Raw genomic sequence first — 21,467 nt, forward strand, 5'->3', positions numbered from 1 at the left:
CAAAACTCACTCTACTCATGTTACGCTGCCTATTAGCTCTCTATATAGGTAAAACGGCGCCATTACAATTTGTGCGCCACAATGCGTGAGTGGGTCGTGCAGTGCATGCATTAATTGCATTAAATATTTTAGCGTGATACATTTTTTAAAAAATTAATTACCGCCCTTATCGGGATAAATTTGATAACCCTATCTTAAGCCTAAACTAAAGACTCTGGATGAGTGTAACATATTATGTCTGTAACGTTAAATACGATGAGAAAACGATTTAATTAAAATATATCTATATATATTAAAAAAAGGCACGTCCGATATTTTTTTGCCGATTCCGATACTTTGAAAATGACGTGATCGGGACATCTCTAGTTGTAACACATTATTTTCTATCACATACTGATGGTTAAAGATGAATATATGGTCAACATAGTCTGTTTGCTATCTGGTGCTCCAATGTGACTGGTAGGAGGAAACTGCTGTTCATGTGCTAACCGACAATGAACTTGTCTAGCTTGTTCCCTATCTTTAGTGCCAATGAAGTTTCCTTTGCGCAGATGTAGGGAGTATCATCTCTTGGCGACATTGTTAACAAGCCTCACTCTCAACTCCACACAAGCTGGGAAAGCCCACATATGCTGAAACATATTAACACCTGAGGGAATACAGTATGTATTTTGGGGCTGGAGTGTTACAACTTGGCTGTAGTTACAGCTTGATGGCCATGTTTTGAATAAGCTAGTTGCAACAGCGTACCGCATGTAACATGTCACCTTTGCTCATTAATATTCATGACGTTAGCAACTGTTGCTAGGGGGGTCAAACTTGCATTTGTCGTGCATGAAAGATGCATGTAAATAGTGTACGAACGAGATGTTCATTGTGCAAAACCTACCAATTCTGTCCGAAAATGATGTCCTTGGTGCCAAATCAACTGGTAAATATGTGGACGAACATACAAATGTTCAGTTAAAGAGATGTCTTGAATGTCCAGGGCTGAAAAAGACGGGAAAACAGCCGACCTGATCCAGAGGTAGCTTTTTTATCGTCACCTTTTTCTAGTGTGCATTGCCTTACGCCACTGACAATGACATTCTTCTGTTTCAAGAGGCTATTCTTTACCACCATATGCCCTGTCTTGCTTATATATTATATCCTCTGGTTGTCTTACGTCTCTGACCGTTTTTGAGGGTAATTTATATTGCTATTTTTGTGTAGATATCGCAAATGCTACTCAGTGACAGCCAACCAACTCTTTTAATTTTTTCATTAATAACAAATCTTAATTCTATTAATTTATTGAAACTTCCCCCTTTCTAAAGCAGTTTCTTTACAACAGAAAACAACAGTGGCAGTCAGATACCGTTCTAATTTTTTTCAGGCCATTCATTGTCAGGCAGAAGCAGCACGGCAAAACGCCACGCTAAAAAATAAGTAAAAATATCAAAATGGCTTACCTCTTCGGAGAAGGCTGTGGCAGGCAATGGATCAGCATTGTCATCTGCAGGACCATGGCCCCCAACAAAACGTTTACTGCATATGAAGGTGAATGGTTTCGCTTCACCTTGCTGGCATTAAACTGGTCTTTTGGACATCCGCACAAGTTGATCCATTGTTCACATATTTTCCTCTGAGTTTTTGGCTTCGGGAAACGTATGAGTTAAACATCCTTCATATGTCGTAATGTCTTGAATCGTTTCTACAAGTTCCATAGCAGCAGTGTTTACTCGGCATGTTCTTTTTTTGAAAGATTACCGGCATAAAACAAGCAGTACTAGCATGGGTTGTATGCGAGCGCGCTTCTATGTTGACCCCCGTCCAGTTTACGATGGCGACGTCACTCATCCTTGCGGTCCAAAAATAGCATTCGTGTGGTACGCTATTGCACCGAATAGCCACTGAAGTTGCTTAGTCATATAGTGAAAGGGGCATTGCTTTGTCATTGTTTAGGACAAAGGGCGGGCCAGAAAGTCATGTTTATACACACATCAGTAGCTGTTATGTTTTCGCCCACCCAAAAAATATTAAGAAACTACTGGTAATCATCAAAATGACTTTACAGGAACCTAATTTATTTCATACTCATTTAAGAATGCTACTTTGCAACACTCTTGAAAAATTGAAAAAAGTTTAAAAATATTGTAAACAGTCACAGAAGAACCATCATAAAAGATCTTATAAAAAGGTTTAATTCCAAAGCCAAGCTCACAATATAATATTTACATGTGATTAAAATAATTGATGACATTGTTTGAAGCTAAGAGTCTTACCAAATACAGTGGGGCAAATATGTATTTAGTCAACCACCAATTGTGCAAGTTCTCCTACTTGAAAAGATTAGAGAGGCCTGTAATTGTCAACATGGGTAAACTTCAGCCATGAGACACAGAATGTCAGAATGAAAAAAAAGAAACAGAAAATGACATTGTTTGATTTTTAAAGAATTTGTTTCCAAATTACAGTGGAAAATAAGTATTTGGTCACCTACAAACAAGCAAGATTTCTGGCTGTCAAAGAGGTCTAACTTCTTCTCACGAGGTCTAACGAGGCTCCACTTGTTACCTGTATTAATGGCAACTGTTTTAACTCATTATCGGTATAAAAGACACCTGTCCACAATCTCAGTCAGTCCCACTCCAAACTCCACTATGGCCAAGACCAAAGAGCTGTTGAAAGACACCAGAAACAAAATTGTAGACCTGCACCAGGCTGGGAAGACTGAATCTGCAATAGGTAAAATGCTTGGTGTAAAGAAATCAACTGTGGGAGCAATTATTAGAAAATGGAAGACATACAAGGCCACTGATAATCTCCCTCCATCTGGGGCTCCATGCAACATCTCACCCCGTGGCATCAAAATGATAACAAGAACGGTTAGCAAAAATCCCAGAACCACACAGGAGGACCTAGTGAATGACCTACAGAGAGCTGGGACCACAGTAACAAAGGCTACTATCAATAACACAATTCGCCGCCAGGGACTCAAATCCTGCACTGCCAGATGTGTCCCCCTGCTGAAGAAAGTACACGTCCAGGCCCGTCTGCGGTTCTCTAGAGAGCATTTGAATGATCCAGAAGAGGACTTGGAGAATGTGTTATGGTCAGATGAAACCAAAATAGAACTTTTTGGTAGAAACACAGGTTCTCGTGTTTGCGGGAGAAAGAATACTTAATTGCATCCGAAGAACACCATACCCACTGTGAAGCATGGGGGTGGAAACATCATGCTTTGGGGCTGTTGTTCTGCAAAGGGAACAGGACGTCTGTTCTGTGTAAAGGAAAGAATGAATGGGGCCGTGTATCGAGAGATTTTGAGTGAAAATCTCTTTCCATCAGCAAGGGCATTGAAGATGAGACGTGGCTGGGTCTTTCAGCATTACAATGATCCCAAACACACAGCCAGGGCAACAAAGGAGTGGCTTCGTAAAAAGCATTTCAAGGTCCCTGAGTGGCCTAGCCAGTCTCCAGATCTCAACCCCATTGAAAATCTGTAGAGGGAGTTGAAAGTCCGTGTTGCCCAACGACAGCCCCAAAACATCACTGCTCTAGAGGAGATCTGCATGGAGGAATGGGCCAAAATACCAGCAACAGTGTGTGAAAAGCTTGTGATGAGTTACAGAAAACATTTGGCCTCCGTTATTGCCAACAAAGGGTACATAACAAAGTATTGAGATGAACTTTTGGTATTGACCAAATACTTATTTTCCACTATGATTTGCAAACAAATTCTATAACCATCGAACAATGTTTCTAATGTTTTCCACATTCTGTCTCTCATGGTTGAGGTTTACCCATGTTGACAATTACAGGCTTCTCTAATATTTTCAAGAGGGAGAACTTGCACAATTAGTGGTTGACTAAACACTTATTTGCTCCACTGTAAATGTACACTTCGCACTTAATGTCAAGTGACTCTGAGCCACTTCACATTTTGGGAACACAACAAAATGGCCTCCTCATTTTAGGATGCCAAACAGTAGATGGGGTGAGTCCCTGCAGCCTTTGACACCACAGAAAGTTGAATGACAAAAAAAGTTCAACTACTGCTGTCTTTTATGTCAAGTCAACAATGGTATGCTTTGCTACAACAAAAAGTGAAACTAGTGAACCCCCAAAATTTTTTTGAACCTACAAAAACGCCACTTCAGCACGAGTACACAGAGCACATGACGACTCCGCCGATGACCATCAGCGCCCCCGAGGCCCAGCCCACATAGATGGAAGCACCAAGTTCCCCGCGCCGCTCCTCAGAGGGCAACGGGTCAAAGAATCCAGTGATGATGGCGTGCGCCGACAAGCTGACGGGAATCAGGCACAGGACGCCGGCCAGCACGAAGGTCACCCCGGCCGCCAGGCCCACATTGTTTTTGGTGGGCCAGTCATGGCGCAGGAAGGATGTGCCGCGGGCACCCAGCACGCTCAGGCCCACAGCTACCACCCCTACTCCCAGGGACACGCACACCTGCGGGAACACCTTTAAACATTAGTCTGTGGCTGTTTTATGTTTTGTTTTCTCTACCTTCAATTGCTAAATGTCAATGTACAAATTAGGACTGGCCAATTTATCAAATCAAGTCACAAATTCAGTTATATTTTACACATAAACATTAGAGTCAGCAATACAGTTAAGCCTTTTTCTCCTTCATCTGAATCTGAACAGATTCAATCGAAAAGAGTGCTTCAATTCAGATCCGTTCACAGGCCTGTTAATTAGAGTAGTGGTCTGAACATGCAGGTTCATATTCAAGGCAGAAAAATAACTTTCAGATGTAGACTCCCATCCTTTTTGACTGGGAAGGTTTATAGCGATCATTCACTGCAAGCCTCCCCAGTCACAATGGATTGGACGTCAATCACTGTTAATGCCACCTAGCGCACTGGCAGGAGCCAATCAAGGTCCGATAATTAGTGAAGTCCTTGCGTACGCACCAGCGCTCTGGACGCCTGCAGGTCTCGCGGCAGCGCCAAGACCGAGTCGTAGACCTTGCACTGCGCTTGACCCGTGCTCCGGATCACACATGTCATCCACAAGCCTTCCCAGAAGACTTCAGCCGTCACAATGCTAGACCCCACAAACGCTGTCACCTTCCAGGCGGGCAGCCCGCAGATCAGGCCCGTTCCCAAAAGGCCCAGCAGACCCAACAGCACGCCCACCAACTGAGTGTGCATCGTCGAGTCAGTGCCGCTTCTCTAGTGAGCACAAACAAGCAAGGGAGAGGCCTGCGACTTTTGCGATCGTGTTTCTCACTCGACCTGTTTCCAAGATAATGGGGAGGAGGAGCCAGAACAAACAAAGTAAATATGTGTGCACCCAAATATTTTATCCTGAATTTGGTAATTTTCTTACTTTTTGCCAATGACATGAAGAACATTTTACTTGATTTTCTCTAGATGGGAACATGTGCCAAATTAACTGATATAGCCCAGTGCTTTTCAATTACTTTTGGTTACCCCAAGGAAGATGTAAACGTTTCATGCCCCCCCATATCTGCCGCCACTGTAAGTAGTACCGTTTGTCGATAAAATTTTTATAAGTACACCTCTGCATAATGTGTCCTTGTTGACATAAAGGGAAAAAAATAATAAAGATCAAATTAAATTAAAGGATAACTTTATTAACATTGTTTTGTTTGTAACAGACAAGACATGAAGTGCATCAATTTGCTCTAATTAAAAAAAATAAAAAAGTTACATCCAAACTGTAAAAAATATACTCAAGTAGTGCTTCATTTGTAAATCATTAGGTGCGGGAGCAGAGTACATATGACAGGGCAGGGATGACGAGGCAGGCACAGGTCCCGGAAAATACACAGAAAATGGTGCTGAGAACAACACACAAATGACCACTTGTGGGAGAACATCCACAATTAGTGGTTGACTAAATACTTATTTGCCCCCCTGTATGTCATCACCCTGAGCGTCCATTGCGCGCTTAAAACACGGCGCCCTCTGTAGGTCAAAACATGTTCTAAATATTATAGATTTTTAAATCAATGGCAATATTTTATGTTTCTCATAACATATTTTAGTAAAAGAGAACAATTGTGGCTTATTGAGCGCCTTGAAAGGTGGAAAAGCGCTATATAAGTATAACACCATTTACCATTTATTAGAGCCTACAAGTCGAAGTCCGAGGTTCCCTTTGAAACAGTTGTTGTCCCCCAAATGTTTGATGGGGGAACTACAGTTTTCACGATACTAAAATTTACAACACAATATAAATTTGCAAAAAAATGCTTGATACCATTTTCGAGATTCAAAAACTCAAAATTATTATTATTTTTTTAAATTAAATCTCAGTGCCATTCACGATGATAGACATCCAATCATGTGCCATTCAATCCATTTGAATTGAGAGAGTTGGCAGCGAATAAATTAATGTTTATCCACTGCCAACCCTTCCAGTTTAAATGGACTGGACAGTGTTTGTTCGTGGATTTTTCTTCAAAATATTTAAAGTCACTTGCAGAACTTCACAGCAACTAAAATTCAACTTGACAGTACAGTAAATTAACAATTTCCAGACAAGCACATGCTAAAAAACTAATGTGGCTACTCAAAAAGCAAAAGGACTTCACATTTATGACTAATGCAGAATCGAGTCATTTTTCATACTAAAAAACAAAAGCAGATTGTGGATACTCCTTATAGCAAAAGGAATTCACATTCATGACAAATTCAGAATCAAGGGTTTTTTCCTGTTAGCTGGTGGTAAAATGTGACATTTAATAAAATTCCATCAGTAAAATCATTTAAAGAGACAATATGAAGCGGCTTGAGGATTCAAACACTGGTGGCCGAGCATGGTGCAAAATATTTGAGCGAGTATCTGCCCTCCTTGCGGGAGTCCCAAGTGATGAGCAGTAGGTCGGTCAAACCCCAGCCCAAGAATAACACAATGCTAATCTCCCAACTCTGCTCAGAGCTCAGGTCCGAGTCGACACGAATGACCACGTCTGAATGCAAAAATCACGTTCTCGCTAGAACAAACAAATTGGCGAGTAATTAATCCTCCATGTTTATTCTACTTTTTGCCACTGACGTGCAGAACAATTTTCCACTGGATGGCAGAATGTATAAATTGACGAAGACATCAGTTCCCATCAAGTACCAGAAGCACACAAAGTTGAGTAAATGTAAAGTTTATTTTGGGAGTATGTAGCCACTGCCAAGGCTCATGTTACTCTTTTTCAAAAACTTTATTTACCTCTTACAATGGCGTCACCTGCTGGATGGGGGGAGGAGAGGTGCTGCTTCACTTTTCAATGTGAGACTACCTGCATCACAAAGGTGCCCTTTTACACATAGCATTTAAAGAGCATATGACACGAGAAAAAAAGTCTTAAATGGCATTATTATGTGAATTAGAATCTTATTTTGAGACGATTCGACTATATACAACAATTTAGCAATGCACAGATGACGAGAAATTTGTCTTTTAATCTGCCGGTTAGCCACGCCTACCACTATAGGGCTTTAGCGTCCCCAACAGGTGGATGACGTCAGCGGTAGACTGGGCTCATCGGTTTTACTATTCAGCCCATTGAGGGTGAATTATTCAGAACGAGGAAAACGCGACGAAGAGAGCGGCAAAATGTCATTGTTTCTGTCTCTTTACTTCAATATTTTTACAGGATATTCTTTTTATCCAAGTATTTTCCCCAATAGCTATATAAATGGCTTGAGAAGGACCAGTCAGCCCATCGAGGGGGAACTATTCACAACGAGGAAAACGCGACGAAGAGAGCGGCAAAATGTCATTGTTTCTGTCTCTTTACTTCAGTATTTTTACAGGATATTCTTTTTATCCAAGTATTTTCCCCAATTGCTAAATAAATGGCATGGTCATGACAAATAACAGTCTTGTGCTGAATGGAATATGAAATAATGAAAATGCATTTATTCAGGACGACATGGCAAAATTACTCCATAATGGTCAAAACTGTCGACTTCACCTTTACTGTCGCACCTCCCGTACGATATTTTATGACACCTAAATCGGACATATGTCATTTCCCTTCCCCGGCTTCGGAGAATGTAAACAAACCAGAAGGCGTGACAGCTAGCCGACATGCTAACCCAAACCGAGTGATGTTTCAAAGTCTTCGAAGCGGAAAATCACACATAACTACCCTGGATTATTTGACATGACGATCCGGTTGTCGATTGTCATTGCGGATCGGCAAACCGCCCGGCGGAGAGCAATTTACAGTTCGTTCCCCGGAGGAGGGTGGCTGGAGTTGTTGTGCAGCTAACGTGCTGCTGCTAATGAGCATTAGGAGAGCTTTTTACATGCCTATCAATGATCAAACGTAAGTAGTCCTTCATTTAAAAGAAGTTTGTAGTGTTTACTTTGTAATCGCTGTATTCGTATTTGACACAATACAAAACAAGATGTTTACTCACTTCCTCGTAAGTCCAATAGTCCCACAGTAAATTGCACGGTGAATGGGAACCTTTTGAAACTCAAAAAAGGCGCATACGCCTCTCCCTCATACAGAATGATTTTTCTGCAGCCGTTTGGCTGGCGTGATGCGAAAAATAAACGTATTAATCCGCAAAATCAGCTGAATCCTTCTTCCTCATACACAACAGTACACTGTAGCGTGAAGAGGACGTCTTCTACCGTACACGTCACAGCGCCCTCCTCCTCAATGCAAGACCGAAGCCGGAAGTCACTCATTTTCATGGCGCGGGATTCAAAAAACTAAATAAAAATAGCGATCGCTTCCACACACATCCAAGCGGCCCATATCATTCAGGGGCATAAAATACCGCGTGTATTATGAAATAAACATGCTTTTTCGTGTCACAGGCACTTTAAAAGTAGAATTGTCCGATAATGGCTTTTTAACCGATAAGCCAATAATGTCCAAGTCCAAAAATCCGATACCGATATCAATCCGATACTGATATAGTCGTGTGTAATTGTATTGTGATGCCCCGCTGGATAATTTAATGCTCACATAACAAATCCCAAGCATCTTAATTTAGAGACATCTATTGGTCAATAAGCATAACCACTGTGCTTGTACAAAGACAGAAGGCTTCTACATTCACTTTGAAGGTAACATGCATATCGGCCCAAAACCAATAATAAAAAACAGATGTCAGATATTTTGAATTGTTGTTATTAGCAGGTATCATTGGCTACCCGATACCAGACAACTATTTAATAGCAACAATTTCATGAACTTGTAAACGTAGCTCAAGCACACCTCTTTAAACACACAATCATACGCGGAGATTGAGGGGGTCCGGGGAGGGCACAGCCCCTCCCGGGTGGCCTAAAAGGTCATTGCATATATTGTAATTGACTTTCCAATATATCAATTTAAAATTAAGACTGCTGGTAAAATGTTATCAATAAAAGTTGTAAAGCAATAAAACCAACAAAAATCGAATCAACAACAACAACAAAAAATTATAATGGGTAAAAAATATTTTTCAAGCAGATCATGTGACAAGCACCTTCAAGACTGTCATTTGCTTTGCTTAGCCCCCCTCCAAAAAAACACCTGAGGACAGAGACAAGATGGATGTACGTTATTTTTTCAAAACTAAGCTTTCAAAAGAGAACCGATGATTGAAGATGTGGACCATGAAATGCCGAAGAGCGTGTTTCAATTTGCTCCACTAAAAACGCTCATTTTCAACGTTTTATAAATGTTCCTGGCTGGAATATTCAGTCAAAATGGATACGGCATCTATTTCTCCGCTAGGTAGGACAGAAAAGCGCGCACACACGCTCAACTGTGATGCCTGTATGTACGAGCGTGGGCTAAGCTACTATCCGGGCATATATCTTGTAAATTCATTTTATTGCTGACACTGCATTTCTGGGTCATCAACATTTTTGCCCCATCCTCTGCCACAAAAGTCAAACTCTGCCAGGCACGTGCAGAAGGGAGGGCGGAGGGTGCTTGAGCACCTGCTTTCTTTGCCCCTACATGCCACTTTTGACTGGGCTTTTTTTTTTTTTGTGCGTAAGTGTGTGCTGGCCGACTGTGCAGGCATGCCACCGAGGACTTGCCTGGTATACCACACTCACCGCTGTTCCAGCGATTGAGTCTGGCAACCGTCCGGCGGATCAAATTCCGAGGGCGGAGCAAGCCACAGCAAACAGACAGCGTAATGGACCAATCAGCGACGGGCAGACGTGACGTTGTTAAAGCGACAAGTAATTAGCGTGAGCGGAGAATGGAGAAGTTTATTCGACATGGCTAGCGCGAATCATGTTGACTGTTGTCAATTACTTGTTTCGATGTGTTTTGGGAAATTTAAAACTGGTTTTACCGCGGATTGGAATATATTCTCGGCTCTCCCGTTCGCCATCTGTGTTGTTGTAGAGACGACTTTCGGCGCACAAGAGTGACGTTACTCGTTAAGAATACGTCACGCAAATAAACAAATCTGATTGGACGGTTGATTTTGTATCTTGCTCGATAGGCCGTTAATGGGCTGGGTCCCAGACTATTTCTCACAGTGTTTAAAAAATACAGGGAGAATAGTCAGGCTGTGCCAGGCAAAAAACAGGACTATTTGAACACTGGAAACACCTTTGGAAAAAAAAAAATTAAAAAGCCATCTGTGCGCCGCTAAACCGGCACCCCCACCCCCTTTATGCTGTTCCTCTGTGACCTGGGTGTGTGGTGAGGAGTCTGAGGACATCTGGTGGTTAAAAAACATTGTTACCCTATTGCAGTACTTCTCAAAAAGTGGGGCGCGCCCCCCCAGGGGGGCGAAGAGCGATGCCAGGGGTGGCGCATGTGACCTCGGGGAACATGCTTTTTTTTTTCTTTTTTTGCCATACTAGAATAAAGTGTACTTGCGCATCCACTCAGTGGGTGGCAGTGGCGCTTTCATTTTCAAAGTGCGCGCAGTATTTTTGAAGTAAGCAAGAGCACACAGACGAGAGATATGAAGAGCTGTGCGCCGTTTTCGAAAGCCGTTTTCCGGCAGGACTCACGCAGCGACCCACTGTCTTCTCCGGTTCTCACGTGTCCGCCCGAGACGTGACATTTTCGGCTTGGGATCGTCACGATGACCGCCGTCACCTACGGTTCTCCCTCGGCCGCCGACAATGTGCTTTTTTCGGGCCGTTTGCCTTTTGGCTTTGACATTTAATACAGTGGTAGGTGAGGAAAGACCACTGTTTACTGTGCCTAAAAACACAGCCGGAAGCCAAAACGCCACTTAAAGACATTAGACCCCAATCTCATTGATAAGCCGCTTGGTTGTTTTTCAGCGAAAACGTGCCGAATATTGCCAATAATCGTCCCGCTTTTTCAGTGTTATATAAGTAAACCAGTGAGCACTGTTAGCATGCTCAGTGGAAAATAACCCCACACTATTGCAAACCGGAGGTGATACTGTGAGCAGCGAGCAGCGAAAATAAAAACTGTCCTTTTGTCCAAATACCCCCCCCCCCCCCTTCTATTCAGTGTTGTTTTTTCGGTCAAATTTTTTGGCATATTGTCCTCATGAGTCAATGTTTCTAATCAATTTGAATTTGTTATTATTTACTGATTTTATTTTTCAGTACCAAATGTTAAAAATGTACCTTGAGTGTATTTTTACAGTTTGGATGTGACTTTTTTTTTCAATTCAGGCAAATTGATGCGCGTTAAGTCTTTTCTGTTACAAACAAAACAATGTTGATAAAGTTATACTTTATAAGTTGATCTCTGTTATTTTCTGTAATAGAAAAAAATGACAATGTGAGGCAGAGGCGTACTTATAATAGTAATATTATAGACAAATGATACTATTTACAGTGGCGGCAGAGTTTGGGGGGGCGCGAAACATTTACGTCTTCCTTGGGGGGGCGTAACAAAATTGAGAAACACTGCCCTATTGAAATGTGCTCAAGCAAATACTGTAGTGAAAATTCTTACACAAGGTTGTGACTTTTAAAAATAATTTTCTTTTATTTTCTACTTTAATGAATTACCACCTGCCCCAAGGCTATTTCGATCCATGTGTCTATATGGGCAACCATATTTGTCCTTTCTCTTCACGTTATCTAGAAAGGTACACATCTAAGTTTTCCAATTGTTTTGAAAAACTACTGATGGTGGCTCAGTGAACATCTAATTTGGTTCTCAGATGTACGAGTAAGGAAGTTTTGATAGAGGTTGGAGAGGCAAAGACTCACAACCAGAAAGTGTTGATGACGGTGTTGATTTCTATTCCCTGTTACCCCTTAATTCTCAGTCACAGCCAATAATAGTGTAAAGCTAGTTTACTGGTTGTGTATTTTTTTGTTCATGTGCCCATTTTGATGTATGAGCACCTGCCCCTCAGTCAGTCTCTGCACAGACCTGAACTCCACCTATGGATGCAACTTTCTCTTAAACAATCTGCTGAAACCTTAACACCTGATTAAGTGCACCTGGCCTTCCCAAAGAAAAAAAAGTCCTTAAATTTCATTTCTGAAGCACTTTAGCTTCTGATTACACCAAGCAGCCTCTTCATTTCAAAGCATTAAAGTAGTAAAAACTACAAATGGTTCAACTCATTGGCTGCCATTGATGGTGAAAGACATCCAATCCATTTGGGCTAGTTCTGGCAGCAATATTCACTGCCAGCACCCCACAGTTCAAACAGTGGCAGCCAACAAGTCAAACAGCATTTAGTTTCGCCCCAAATAGACAAACTGTTTAGAAACCCAAAATCAAGACTTCAAATGCTCACTGACAAATTGACAATTTAGGGAAGCCCCTTGAAGCAACACAGCTTGACATTTAAGACAAATTTTAAAGAGTCAAGCATTTTTCCTGTGGTTGCCGATTAATTGAAAACAAAAAGGTGGATAAACTTTAAAAGTGACATTTATTAAAATTCCATCAGTAAACTCAATTAAGACTATGTGGCTTGAGCATTCAAACATAAGCGCCCCCGCTAGCTGCAGAGCGTGGCGCAGAGTATTTGACAGAGTATCTGCCGTCCTTGCGAGATGCACAGCGACACAGCAGCAGGGCCCCTCCGATGAGCAGCAGGCCGGCCGATCCCCAACCGACAAAGAGCGCGGCGCCCAGCTCCCGTCTCTGCGCATCGCCCAGCACAGGGTTGTAGAAGTTACGAATGACCACGTGGGCAGACCACGACACTGGGATGAGCAGCAGTATCCCGCCGACCAAGCACAGAACACCAGCCACCGCCGCCACCCGGGACTTGGCGGTCTCGTCCTCTACGCAGTTGGTGCATTTACCTCCCGCACTGGCCAGCAGAAGACCCATCAGCATCAACAGGATGGCGATGACCACCATGGCACGGGCCGCCTGAAGATCCTGGGGCAGCGCCAACATGGAATCGTAGACCTTACACTGCATCTGGCCAGTGCTTTGCTTCACGCAGTTCATCCAAAGGCCTTCCCAGAATACCTGCGCTGTCACAATGTTGTTGCCAATGAAGGCTGAGACTTTCCACATGGGCAGCACACATGTCACGATGGCACCAAGGAAGCCCAGGACGCATAGGAAGACAGCCAGCATCTGCACACCAGCGGACGTCATCTTTCTCCTTTGTTGGTTGGGAAGCGTGTAGGGAAAGTGAGAAGCGTTAAGATGTTGACTGACTGTCACCTGTGCTACTTATGCACCCAACAAGTGACGGCTGATTGGCCATCAGGCCTAATGGAGATTGGAAACACCTGAGGAAAAACTCATATGCAGGCACACACACAGTTTCACTCAGACCTCTAAAATGAACTTAAAAACAAACAAACAACTTTTTACTTTATCGGTACCACCTGATACAATAAGATTTGCGATACTAGCCCGCGATAACGATTATTAATGAATGAACTATTTAATCATTGGCTGACATAGAAGGCACTCGACGTCCAAATCCAATCCGTTTTGACTGGGAGGGTTAGCAGCAATTGTTTGATCGCTGCTCTAATTGGGATTAATGTGAAACATGATCATCCAATGCTACAGCTATCCCAGTTCAAATAGATATACTGTATAAAAAAAAACAAAAATACTACAGATTTAACACCATTGATGGTGTTAGATATTATAAGCATTCGTAGCATTCATTCATCCACTCCTAGACCTCCCAGTCTACCGCTGTCAATGCCACTGAAACATGATCAATTGTCAGTTCAGTTGGATTCAGTACTTATTGCTGTGAATGGTATTTGGGGAAAAAAAGCAAAGCAATTAAGGGTGTTATTGACAATTTTGTTATAGATAGATATTTAACTGAGAGTCATTGTTAGCATATCTCAAAGATGACCACCAGGGGCGTCACTTGGCTTTAAAAACGGGGGGGGGGGGCTTAGCCCCCAGGAGTCACAACACAGTAATTGTTTTTTTCCAAAATATTTGTAAATCGAACAGATTACATTTTAGGCACATACTAGTCCTTCTAAAAAAATTAGCATATTGTGATAAAGTTCATTATTTTCTGTAATGTACTGATAAACATTAGCCTTTCATATATTTTAGATTCATTACACACAACTGAAATAGTTCAAGCCTTTTATTGTTTTAATATTGATGATTTTGGCAAAAAAGTCATGAAAAACCCAAAATCTCTATCTCAAAAAATTAGCATATTTCATCCGACCAATACAAAAAAAGTGTTTTTAATACAAAAAAAGTCAACCTTCAGTTATTATATCAGCTAAATACTTGGTCAGGAATCCTTTTGCAGAAATGAATGCGGCGTGGCATGGAGGCAATCAGCCTGTGGCACTGCTGAGGTGTTATGGAGGCCCAGGATGCTTCGATAGCGGCCTTAAGCTCATCCACAGTGTTGGGTCCGGTGTCTCTCAACTTCCTCTTCACAATATCCCACAGATTCTCTATGGGGTTCAGGTCAGGAGAGTTGGCAGGCCAATTGAGCACAGTAATGCCATGGTCAGTAAACCATTTACCAGTGGTTTTGGCACTGTGAGCGGGTGCCAGGTCATGCTGAAAAATGAAATATTCATCTCCATAAAGCTTTCCAGCAGATGGAATCATGAAGTGTTCCAAAATCTCCTGATAGTTAGCTGCCCTTGATAAAACACAGTAGACCGACACCAGCAGCTGACATGGCACCCCAGACCATCACTGACTATGGGTAGTTAACACTGGACTTCAGGCATTTTGGCATTTCCTTCTCCCCAGTCTTCCTCCAAACTCTGGCACCTTGATTTCCGAATGACATGCAAAATTTGCTTTCATCTGAAAAAAGTACTTTGGACCACTGAGCAAAAGTCCAGTGCTGCTTCTCTGTAGCCCAGGTCAGGCGCTTCTGCCGCTGTTTCAGGTTCAAAAGTGGCTTGACCTGGGCAATGTGGCACCTGTAGCCCATTTCTCGGTTTCTGCAGGTCCCCAAAGTCTGGAATCTGCCCTTCTCCAAAATCTTTCTCAGGTTGCGGTCATCTCTTCTGGTTGTGCAGCGTTTCCTGCCACACTTTTTTCTTCCCACAGACTTCCCACTGAAGTGCCTTGATACAGCACTCTGGGAACAGCCTATTCGCTCAGAAATTTCTTTCTGTGTCTTAGCCTTTTGCTTGAGGGTGTCAATGATGGCCTTCTGGACGCCGTCAGGTCGGCAGTCTTGCCCATGATTTCGGTTTTGAGTAATGAACCATGCTGGGAGTTCAGGAATCTTTCGCAGGGGTTTTGAGTTAATTCGTTGATTCAGATGATTAGGTTAGTAGATTCTTTGAAGGACCTTTTCATTATATGCAAATTTTTTTAGACAGGGATTTTTGGTTTTTCTTGACTTTTCTGCCCAAATCATCAATATTAAAACAATAAAAGCCTTGAACTACTTTAGTTTTGTGTAATGAATCTGAAATACTTGAAAGTCTAATGTTTATCAGAACATTAAAGAAAATAATGAACTTTATCACAATATGCTAATTTTTTAGAAGGACTAGTATGTCACAAAAATGGCCGTGATTTCAAACCTTGAAAAATGCTACTAATTTCTTGAATTTTTATAATATATATCATGGTAATTTGCCTAAAACACACGCACACATACATATATCCAAACATTATACATACCATATTTACATACATGCAACACACAGTACAGTACATGCCAAAAGTTTGGACACACCTCATTCAACTCAACACAAATGAAGGTCTCAAGCCCATGATAAAGCAGTAAATTCCCCTAATCAACCCTGAAAAGGCATACATTTGAAGTAAAAAAAATATATATATTCTAGATGACTCCCTCTTGAAGCTCATCAAGAGAATGGCAGGAGTGTGCAAAAAAGTAATCAGAGCAAAGATTGGCTACTTTGAAGATACTAGAATATTATACATGGTTTCAGTTATTTTACCTTTTTTTGCTAAGTACATAATTCCACAGAATCCACACATGTTCATTCATAGTTTTATTATCTTCAGTGAGAATTTACAATGTAAATAGTGTTGAAAAAAAAGAAAACGCACGAATGAGAAGGTGTGTCCAAACTTTTGGCCTGTACTGTATAGTATATGTGTGTAGGGGTGTGCGTGTGTCAGTGGGGTGGGGGATATTATTAGTGTATTATTATGACTATCCACTGATGATAATCATACGTGAATGAGCTCAGCTCCTGTACTAATCTATGCGTAAAGTGAGAAACATAGCTGATGCTCCAGAAGGAAGTCACCCCAAAGACAGTGGAACAAGAGTGCACACTTATCTATACTATGACCTTCACAATGCATTTCAGACTAACTAGCCAGCAGCAGCTAAGTAGCAGCATTATTTTAGAGCTGGGATGTAACTTTTGACTGTAAAACAACAAAGGCAGATGTGTACAGAGACCGACTGTGAAAAAAAGGTAGTATTGACTGCGAGCAATGTCACAGGGAAAACGCGGACTGGATTTTCAGATATGTGGGCATCCTCTATATGAACAAGTGGAATGGATTGGATAGCGACGCACTGAAAGGGTGCTCTACCTTACTCGATGAAGTCAGGGGAAACTGGCAGATTTATTATGATCATATTAAAGTTTTAAAAAATGACAGGTTATATGATTATTGATTGTAACTAATATTCTGGCAATATGGTTATTGATTGAAAATAATATTCTGGCAACTTTATAGTGAATATGTCAGCTTTTTTGTATTTTTTTTAATAAAACAACACCAAATTATTTAGGGGGATCTTAATAAGCCTAACGATGGCACTGATGACCACGGTGATCAATGTTTTGTGTTTTGATCCATTTGAAATAGATTGTGCTTAAGTAATGGATATATGGATCCAGATCAATTTATGGTTACACCCCTTAATATTTGGACCGTGTTTTTTTACTAAAGCCAGTAAACTGCTTTCTCACTTTCTGCTTATTTTCACAGAAAATAGCAACCCAATTAGCAACATTTTCTGCCTTAATCCTAAAAATCCAAAATGATGAGTTTGATTTCATCTTAACTCATTCACTGCCAGCCCAAATAAATGTATAGTATTCACAGAGTATATGTTATGGTCGTAAAAGAGGAAGGTAAAAAGAGGAACATTTATATTTCAATAAAATCCTTATTGTTGGCAAAAGACGTCTAATCCATTTTTGATTGGGCGGGCTGTCAGCGATCATTCAATCAATGGCCGTCAAAGAGGCATAATTTAGATTTTTAGAACTGTTTTTACACCAAAGAAAGTATTTATTCTTGAGCAAATGGAACTCATTTTATGCCATTGACTTCGATATTTGTGCAATATATTGTCCCTGGGCAGTGATCATAACCATCTAAATACGCAGCCCGAAAAAAAATAGCGTTCTCCCCTTATTTTTCTCTTTGTCCCCTTTTTTTCCACACACACAATGGCCCGAGGCAACTGCAGTTTGTCGTTTGTCGTCGGTCTGGTTTGGGTGCGGCTCTCGAGCGTGATGGAGACGTTTCTTTGTTAGTAGGTGACTAACCATGCTCCTGTCTAAAGTGCCCCCCATTAAAAAAAAAAATCTCCCTCTTAAAATGGTCTTTAACTCACAAGGAGACTTTGAATCACCAGTGACAAACAATCAACAATCGAAGTCAAACAAAGAGGATACATTCCAAGACAAATGATTGCTGCTCCCTTTAATCGCCTCCTCGTAAGTCGCAAGGACCGAAACTAGCGTCAAGTGTTTGCTTAAGGCATTAGCGCACTTCAAAAGTGAGCAGGTGTTGTGTGAATAAAGTCAGGTAGGCCAGTTGCGATTATGGTATTACAATATGAGATATTTATTTACATGTCATCCAAAATGACCCACAAGAGAAGGTTGCATTTATAAAAGATAAAACAAGGATAAACAACAACAAGTATATGACATTTTCAAAACAAAAAACACTTCCTATCAGAGGAGTTGGCGTCACCTCAACAGCTTCCTGACCAGATGGCAGTCGCTCTTTGTCTCCACTGGGAACTCGTTATCATACAATTTCATGCAAATTTTCATTTCTTGACTACAAATGAATTGTCTTTGTTCAACTATCTATGCCATCGACGTAGACTGACAGAAAAATTGAATGCTCTTCCAATGGATGGCAAAAGGTGAGGACCTCTAGACGTAGTCCTTGCCGGATACCGGCGCCGAGGCATCAGATCGGGCTGCCTTGTAGCGCGCCGTGTAGGAGCCCTCGTCCTTGGGGGGGCAGTTACAGCACAGCATTCCGCCACCAACGAGCATGAGGGCGGCGGCCCCCCAGCCGATGTACAGGGCGGCGCCCAGCTCCCTCTTCTGGGCGCTAACCACCAATGGGTTGTAGAAATCCCGGACCACGCTATGGGCCGTCCAGCACACGGGGATGAGCAGCAGGACACCGGCAGCGATGAAGGTGGCGCCGGCTGCCACGCCCACCTTGGCCTTGGACGCGGGGTCTTCCACGCAGTTAGTGCACTTGCCTCCAGCCACTGCCAGTAGGATGGCAAAGATGCCCACCACGATGGCGATGACCACCAGGGCGCGCGCAGCCTGCAGGTCAGAGCTGAGCGCCAACATGGAGTCATAGACCTTGCACTGCATCTGGCCCGTGCTCTGGACCACGCAGCTCATCCAGATGCCTTCCCACACCGTCTGTGACGTCACGATGTTGCTGCCGATGAAGGCCGTCACTCGCCACATGGGCAGCGCGCACACTATGATGGCACCGATCCAGCCGATCAGGCCCAGGACGGCACCCAGGATTTGGAAGCCCGCGGACACCATGGCGGACGATTGCTCTACTACTTCTTCTGCTTCTTCTTTTGTTCTTGAAGTGTGTGACCAGCCTGGTGACTTTTCTGTTTGGGGGAGGGCAAGGCAGTGAGCAGCTACATATCAGCTCGCTCCATGGGGGTGTGGCTTTTCAGGAAAATGCCAGCCCTTTAGCCAAAACCTGTTTGTCCACCCTCAAAGACTCTCCCATGAGGCGAAGGAAACATTCAAAAGCAAACTGTAAAACACTCTAAGCACCCGCCCACCATCAAAACGACAATATGACCCTCCACCAGTTCTAGGTTTCACCTGAAGGTGCAGGAGGAATGTCCCCAGTGACGCATAAACACATCCTACCATATATGGTCACTTCCTGAAACACCTGCCAGCACATTGCCGAGTGTTACAGAACAACATGGCCACTGTGAGCTGCTCCTAATATTTTGTCAAGCTATAAGTGTCAATCAAACTCAACTTTGTTAAACAATATTAGAGCGCATACAAAAGTTAAATTGTGGTAATATGCCAGAGTTACTGTGTTTCATTCATTCATCTATAACCGTCAAGGGGAGCCAAAGAGTTAATATGCTACATATTAACTCATTAGCCTCCAATGACAGTGAAAGCTCAACTAGTGTTGCTAAAAATGAATTGTTTTTGCATTGACCACACTGGTTACAGACACAAGCAACACTCTACTGTAGTTTTTTTGTTTTTTTTATCACTGTACTATACAGTGGTATGAAAAAGTATCTGAACCTTTTTCTCACATTTCTGCATAAAAACACCATCAAATGTGAGCTGATCTTTGTCAAAATCACACAGATGAAAAAACAATGTCTGCTTTAACACCCCCCCGACCCCAATTTTTTTTATAGGGTTTCATTTTTAATGAGGATAGTATGCAAACAATAACAGAAGGGGGAGATAAGTAAGTGAACCATCACATTTAATATTTCAGGCCCCCAACCCCCCTTTGGCAGCAATAACTTCAACCAGACACTTCCCGTAGTTCCAGATCAGTCTGGCACATTGATCAGGACTAATCTCTCCCCATTCTTCTCTACCAAAATGCCGTAGATCAGTCAGATTCCTGGGATGTCTGGCATGAATCGTTGTCTTTAGATCATGCCACAGAATCTCAATGGGATTCAAGTCTGGACTTTGACTTGGCCACTCCAGAACGTGTATTTTGTTCTTCTGAAACCATTCTAAAGTTGATTTACTTCTGTGATTTGGATCATTGTCTTGTTGCAGCCAGTGTTGTTAATTTTACTTTAAAAAAGTAATTAATTACAGTTACAAATTACTTCTCCCCAAAAGTAATTGCGTTACTAACTCAGTTACCTGAATTTAAGAGTAATTAGTTACTTGGCAAAGTAACTAGTGATAATTTTCATGTTTTTTTTTTTTCTCAAAAAAAAAAAAGGTCACACAATGTGAAGTTTAAAGGGTTTTTGGGACAAGTGGCCCTTGCCCAATTCTTTACCCTCCACTTAGCTAGACACAAGGGTATTGCGATAACTAGATAGTAACCTTTGCTATGTGTGGAAGTCATTTAAAGTTGTGAATCAACCGTTAAAGTTGTTATAATTGCTCCCACTATTGCACTAGTTCCCTTCTGTCTACTTTCAACATGTTTGTTTTAAAACTGTTTCATAATTTAAAGATAGATTTAAGTCAAGAATTTGCCGATTTAGGACCATTTTAGATTAAAAAAATAAATAAAATTTAAAAAAGTAGGTTCGCTAGGAAGGATCTCTACAACAGAGCCTTCCTGAGAGGTCTACTGCTTTAAAATGGCCGCTGTTTAGTAATGCATGTAGTCCTTAAAACATGTTGCCAATGCAGCCATGTCTATCATTTGCATCTAGTTCTATAATATGTGATATCTACCGTATCATGTGGACGTAGTTTGTAGGCTACAGTCAGGTATTATTGGAGCCACCTAGCATCGTGTTTGCAACGGCGTCTTCCCCACTCCTGCTGTGCTCTCTCGTCTCCGTGAGTCCGTCTCTCTGACTTTTTTTATTCAACCAACTTAGTAACGCATAGTAACGCACGCCTTTCCCGCCTCAGTTACGGTAACGGCGTTGCCAAGATGAGAAAAGTAATTAATTAGATTACTCATTATTGAAAAAAATAACGCCGTTAGTAACGCCGTTATATTGTAACGACGTTATTAACAACACTGGTTGCAGCATCCATTCTCTTTTTAGCTTCAACTGTCTGACAGATGGCCTCAGGTTTTCCTGCAAAACACGTCTGATAAACTTCTGAATTAATTCTTCCATTAATGATTGCAAGTTGTCCACGCCCTGAGGCAGCAAAACCGCCCCAAATC

At 41.9% G+C, this 21,467-nt stretch overlaps 2 protein-coding genes across 2 annotated transcripts; both read right to left on the bottom strand.

Annotated features, from left to right (window-relative positions):
* Positions 1-2,198: 2,198 nt before the first annotated feature.
* LOC130906588 (claudin-4-like) lies at positions 2,199-5,174 on the bottom strand. Its single transcript, XM_057821069.1, has 2 exons — positions 4,924-5,174; positions 2,199-4,456 (listed from the first exon to the last, which is right to left on the bottom strand). Exons 1-2 carry the CDS (start codon positions 5,161-5,163, stop codon positions 4,139-4,141), a joined length of 558 nt encoding a protein of 185 aa, XP_057677052.1. The 5' UTR covers positions 5,164-5,174; the 3' UTR covers positions 2,199-4,138.
* A 7,635-nt stretch (positions 5,175-12,809) lies between these two features.
* LOC130906667 (claudin-like protein ZF-A89) lies at positions 12,810-19,205 on the bottom strand. Its single transcript, XM_057821202.1, has 2 exons — positions 18,650-19,205; positions 12,810-13,511 (listed from the first exon to the last, which is right to left on the bottom strand). The coding sequence occupies exons 1-2, from the start codon at positions 19,133-19,135 to the stop codon at positions 12,879-12,881; spliced, it is 1,119 nt and encodes a 372-aa protein (XP_057677185.1). The 5' UTR covers positions 19,136-19,205; the 3' UTR covers positions 12,810-12,878.
* Between the last annotated feature and the right edge of the window lie 2,262 nt (positions 19,206-21,467).

This window comes from Corythoichthys intestinalis, chromosome 18 (genome assembly GCF_030265065.1).
Source record: "Corythoichthys intestinalis isolate RoL2023-P3 chromosome 18, ASM3026506v1, whole genome shotgun sequence".
Taxonomy (NCBI): domain Eukaryota; kingdom Metazoa; phylum Chordata; class Actinopteri; order Syngnathiformes; family Syngnathidae; genus Corythoichthys; species Corythoichthys intestinalis.